At 46.0% G+C, this 5,623-nt stretch overlaps 1 protein-coding gene across 2 annotated transcripts in view; it reads right to left on the bottom strand.

The window, feature by feature from the left end:
• Nucleotides 1–5,623, bottom strand: part of Lemd1 (LEM domain containing 1) — a 62,556-nt gene that overhangs the window by 18,825 nt on the left and 38,108 nt on the right. The window contains exon 4 of one of the 2 annotated variants that reach the window (XM_028764746.1): nt 5,429–5,499. The exons of the other annotated variant lie outside the window; for it this stretch is intronic. Coding sequence (XP_028620579.1) covers nt 5,429–5,499 — 71 coding nt within the window. The remainder of the gene's footprint in view (nt 1–5,428; nt 5,500–5,623) is intronic. 2 annotated transcript variants of the gene reach the window in all.

The following is a 5,623-nucleotide window of genomic DNA, read 5'->3' as shown; positions in this document are numbered from 1 at the left end:
TCAAGGATAGTTTGTAATTGAAGTAGAGCATACAAACCCAACAGACTGGAAGCGCTGATCTCTATGACTGACCGTATGAGTTCTAGGAAGAGACTGGGGCATTGCTGTGCCAGGATGAAGGACACTGAAGAGATCAGAGATCTAGAAGTGACAGTGGTTTCTGGAATGTGGTAGACCAGGAAGCAAAAGGGTGCTGTTGAGACAGTAGTTGAAGCCTGGTGGGGGTCTGTGCATTGGAGGTGCAATTGGCTCTAGGGGGATCTCTGGAGCAGGACAACAGAGCGCCTGTCTGAGGGCTGGGGGCTTCTTGTGCCATTTGCTCTCAAGACGGTTCAGAGACACAACTCATGAAATAGCAAAAAATGATACATGGTAACAAGTGCATCTGGTAAAAGAATACAGAATTCTCTGGACTACTCTTGCCACTGTGTGCCAGTAAACTTAGTGCAAAGTAACTTCATTTTTAAAATGTTCAAGGAAATGGAAAAGGATGTAGCTATAAGGTTTCAGAGGAGGAGTCCTGAGCATCAGGGGACACATAAGCTTTCCTGGATGTTGTTTTATTTTTTGAGCTGGAGTTCTCAGCTAGCTCAGGCTAGCCCGGGACTTGGAGTGCTTCTGCCATAATGTCATAGGTGCTAGGTTTACAGGTATGTGCCACCATGCCTTGCTTATTATACACATGCAATAAGTTTAAAAAGTTCAGCCTGCATCAGCCACATGCGGAAAACAGTCTTTAATTATGCCGGAATATTTACTTATATAAATATACCTCTGGGCACTCTGGTAAGTTATCTTGTGCATCATTCTGAGCTCAGTACTGAAGCTCTTATTTCCATTTCCTTATTTTTTTTCACTAACTACATTATTATGTATTGCAGATAAATAAGTAGTGTGCTTTTTATAGAACAATCCTGCTAACAAAAACAATAGATCTTATTTGTAGCTAAGTATCTTTTATTAGATGGCATAACTGCTCTGTTCCAAGCTCCATCCCCAGTCTGATTTATATGCTTGAACCCAAGATCCACAAGTCACTACAAGGCGGAGGCCATTATTAACCCACTTTGGGGTGGTAAGCTCAGACACAGCAAAGTTGGGGACTTATCCAAGCGAGAAGCAGAGACGGGAATGAGCCCAGGGAGTCTGTCTCTAGGGCCCATATTTTTTGAAATGCCTTTGCGTGTTTAGAGCACATTTTAAAGTTTTTTCATTGCACTTGGGAGGCAGAGGCAGGCGGATTTCTGAGTTCGAGGCCAGCCTGGTCTACAGAGTGAGTTCCAGGACAGCCAGGGCTATACAGAGAAACCCTGTCTCGAAAAACAAACAAACAAAAAAAGTTTTTTCATAGCTGAGCATGGTGGTATACACCTTGTATTTCAGCACTCAGGAGGCAGAGGCAAGTGGATCTCTGTGAGTTCAAGGCCAGCCTAATCCACATAGCTAATTCCAGACCAACAAGGGCTATATAGAGAGACACTGTCTCAAAACCAAAAAGGGTTTCTTTGGTGTAGAAACTATGCCTCTCTCTGCACCCACATTCTTCCTCAAGCAGGTTTAACACAATGTGCTCAGAAGTGATGCTTAGCTGAGCCTGGCCAGAAGGTTTGTCTGATCATATTCTGAACAGTTGTCCACCCACTGTGACCTACAGTGTCTCTCCAAGTTGTAACGCCTAAGAGGCAAAGCATCTGGTAGGAATAGGAAATCAGAGAAAGACACCATCTTCCTCAGTGTAGGACCAAGGCTCCTTCCCAAGAGGCCAGTAGGGACCAGGAAGTCCCTCTGCCCACTCATAGGGATGAATTGAACTCAGAGAAAAGATGTGCATTCAACATTTCACAGCCTAGAGGGAAAGCTGATGGGTGAAGGGCTGGGGACGGCTGACTGGAAAAGCAGATCCCTAAGCAGGGGCACATGTGGGAAGCCCAGAGTAAAATGGTTAGGAAAGGGGGCAAATGAGAGGACCCCCTCCCCACATCTCCCCAGGCTGGAGACCAAGGGGTATTGAGGCTCTGGCCACAAACAGTAGGTTATCTCTGGGAGGAAACAAGAAAACCTCAGAGGGGTCAACAGAGCTCTCTCTCTCTCTCTCTCTCTCTCTCTCTCTCTCTCTCTCTCTCTCTCTCTCACATACACGCACATGCACACATGCACACGAGCTCCCCAGCTGCCCTCTGGGTTTTGCCTACAGCCTTGATCTCAAAGTGAGGTGTGCACACACAAATACTTCAGTCCTTGGAACTGCCCCTAAACCCAGATGACCATGTGTCCTCTTCTGACCTAGACAGTCCTGCCTTATCCTTCTTGTTCCAGTCTCCCTGACTAGTAACCCCCATTTACTCTTCATCCTTGTTTGGGTGATAAATCACAAGGTACCTTACTCAAATCCCACTTTATGTGGCTGCCAGTGGAGGCTGTTACCTCTATCGACTGTAAAGCCCTTTGAAGGAGGAGACAGGGAGCCTGAGTTATAACTTCAAGCCTAGCTCTCACCCCAGCAGCAGAAAGATGAGCCGGTTCCAGTCCCTGTCAGAGGAATAGCACTGCTGACTTCTACACAAGGACCAGGCTAGCTCTTCACTAGGCATGCGCTTGCTACTGAGCTGCACCACCCACTCCCACCCCACACCCCCCACCCCAGCCTTGACCTGGCTTTTTTGGGGTGGTCTTAATGACTAAATCAGCAGGCTATGTAAGTAAGTCGAAGAACTGTCACAGTTCAAGTCTCAGGATAGCTGTACTTCCCTACGGGCCCCTCTAAACTGAAAGAAGAATGTTTTGAACAAACACGAACCCTCCCTTCCTAGACATTGACAGGATTGTTTGGTGCAGACCACTGTTCCAAATAGTGGTCCAAATACAAGTGTCTAAATAAACACACTTTCCACCATCTTTACGTGGCAACCTCAATGCTTATTTACATTCACTTCCAGATTTAAAGTGGAACAGATGTCCTGGGGCCCTTTGAAGAATCCAAATGGCTTATATAAATTCTTCACATTAAAGGATTCTGTGCCGTCACACACTTCCTATTTAATTCTATCACCGGTTGAAAATATCAATGCAGCTTTGTCTCGGGTTTATGTAAAGCAAAGACTGCAGGCCACTGCTTCCCACCTTAGGTGTATTAAGTATGCAGGTTGCTTTTTCTACTGTAACCATCCTTGTGAGATCTAGACAAAAGGGTTTTCTGAGGAACTAGGGTTTAGTGAATAGAAAGGGTTCCTTTAGTGAGCCATTTAGTAGACTTTTTTTTTAATCCTTTTAGAAAATGCCCTGCTTGCTCAGAATCACTTCATCAGATGCGAGCTCTCTTTGAATGGGAGTCTGCTATCACCATGTTTACCTGGGGTTTCTCTTTCATTTATTTAAGTTCTTCGGGTAGTTTAAATACTAGAATCCAATTGCATGTAACCTGTTTGTTGGTAAAACTGTGTGTGATAGGCTTAGTGGAATACATTTTTAGGCTCCTGTCAGGCGCGGGACCCTGTGATGGTTCAGCTAATGAATGAGGTAAAGCGTCATTTCAAAGGGATTCAGATGAGCAGCCTTTGAAGCATTTCTTACAAAATCACAGGATTCTAACAGTGGGAGGAGAAGAGAGCCGGGAATGAGAAGAATGAAGAGAGAGCTCCAGGCACAAGAAGCTGACACGGAGGCTCGGGAGACACTGTAGGAAATACCAGGTGCATCGGCTGGATGAGGAGGGAGGAAAATCACGGGAAGTACGAAGTGGCTCCGGAGGGTGGAGCAAGTGAGTGGTGGGAGGGGCTAAGTCTCTGCTGATAGATCTACGCTAGGCCTCGGAAAAGTCAGGGGCAAAACCCATTTGGAATATTTTGTGATTATTAAATACAAATAAACAGGGACTGGTGAGATGGCTCAGTGGTTAAGAGCACTGACTGCTCTTCCGGAGGTCATGAGTTCAAATCCCAGCAACCACATGGTGGCTCACAACCATCCGTGATGAGATCTGATGCCCTCTTATGGGATGTCTGAAGACAGCTACAGTGTATTACTGCTGCTACTACTACTATTCTTCTTCTTCTTCTTCTTCTTCTTCTTATTATTATTATTATTATTATTATTATAAAAACCTTGGGCCGGAGGGAGCAGGCTGGTGTTTGGTTGGCTGCCTGATTTTGTAAGATAGGGTCTTGCTGTTCAGCGCAAGCTAGTATGGAGCTCACCATCCTCCTGCTTCAGCCTCTTGAGTACCGAGATTAAAGGTACAAACCACCTAGCCCTGCCTGGAATAAGTTTAAGAACAGTAGCCTAATCTTAAGAATGTAGAAACCTCTTTGTATGCATTGCTGTGAGAAGTGGGCATTCCACAAGAAGTCTGCAGCTTTGAGCCTGGGCAGCGATGGCCACCTATGCGGCTGGATGGGCACGGAGATTTGTCTGCTCTTGATGTCTATCCCCTACACAGTAGCAGGGGACAGCCATGTAGCAAGGTGTAAACACATCCCTCCAATCTGCAAAGTACTCATGGCTATGAGGGGTGGTTTGTTGAGTGGATGCAGCCGGGAGGGAAGGTTAGAGACTGTGAAGGGATAAATCAACTTGACACAGGTCTATGCCTGAGGAGGGTCTTGGAGGAGTTAGCACAGGAGGAGGTAACAAGGGTAAGCCACATAAAAGTGAAGAAGAGACTGCTAAAGCTAGAGAGCTCAGGCATAAGGACATCCATTTAGAGAGCAAGACAGCAGTCAAGAAGCAGCCCCTTGGAGTGGGGAAGCTGAGACCCAAAAGAGCAGAGGCAACAGGGAGATGCCTCAAAATTGTATGGGACAGAGGTCAGAAAAAGAAGCCAGGAGAATTCAGTGTGAGAATTCCTCAGTACCAGTTCCCTGCTATGCTCAGAGTCAGAGAGCACAGGCCTGCCTTCCCTTGACACCCTGGGGCAGGCAAAGCCTGTTGGATGCTGCTACCCGTGCTAACTGGTTTCCCCAAGCATGCCACAAACAAGCAGTGGACAGGGACCCTAACCTAGCCAGGTCTCTCCTGAGGGAGCCCTCTCACATGCCTAACCTCCAGTCCCACTGTGGTTGGTTGGAGTGGAAGCTATGTCTCAATGGTTAGCTGGCAAAGGGAAGAGATTAGAGACGTACACATTTATCCTGTGTTCCTAGTGGGCCTAGAACCGAGTTTGAGATGTGAAGGCTGAGGAGATAGTGCAGGATGGGGTGAAGCTGGTGGCCCCTGGTAACTGTGGGGCAAAAGGGACATCGATACTCAAGGTCCTGGCTAGAGCACAAAAACCATTTCAAAAGGAGGATTTTTTTTTTCACTAAAAGATCAGGTCTAGACTAGGTTTATGTCTCTAACAGAATATAGTGAGTTTTTCTTTATATGTCTGAGAGTGCTGATTTTTATTTTTAATATACGTGTAGAAATATTCACGCATTAGAATTGTTCATACCTTCTTGCCTTCCTTGCCTTTGTTTTTTGAGAATTTGATATTTCCTTTCAAAATGATATTTACGGCTGGATCTGGGGAAACAAAAGGAAAACAGGCCACGAGAACAGATGAGGCAGCAGAAGAAATAAGCACCAAGTGTTTTTTCTCAGCCACAGGGCGCTTTCACTAGGGGAAGAAAATTCACAGTGCCCTTTA

This window comes from Grammomys surdaster, unplaced genomic scaffold (genome assembly GCF_004785775.1).
Source record: "Grammomys surdaster isolate TR1022 unplaced genomic scaffold, NIH_TR_1.0 145, whole genome shotgun sequence".
NCBI lineage: Eukaryota > Metazoa > Chordata > Mammalia > Rodentia > Muridae > Grammomys > Grammomys surdaster.
This window is presented reverse-complemented; position numbering and strand designations above follow the sequence as displayed.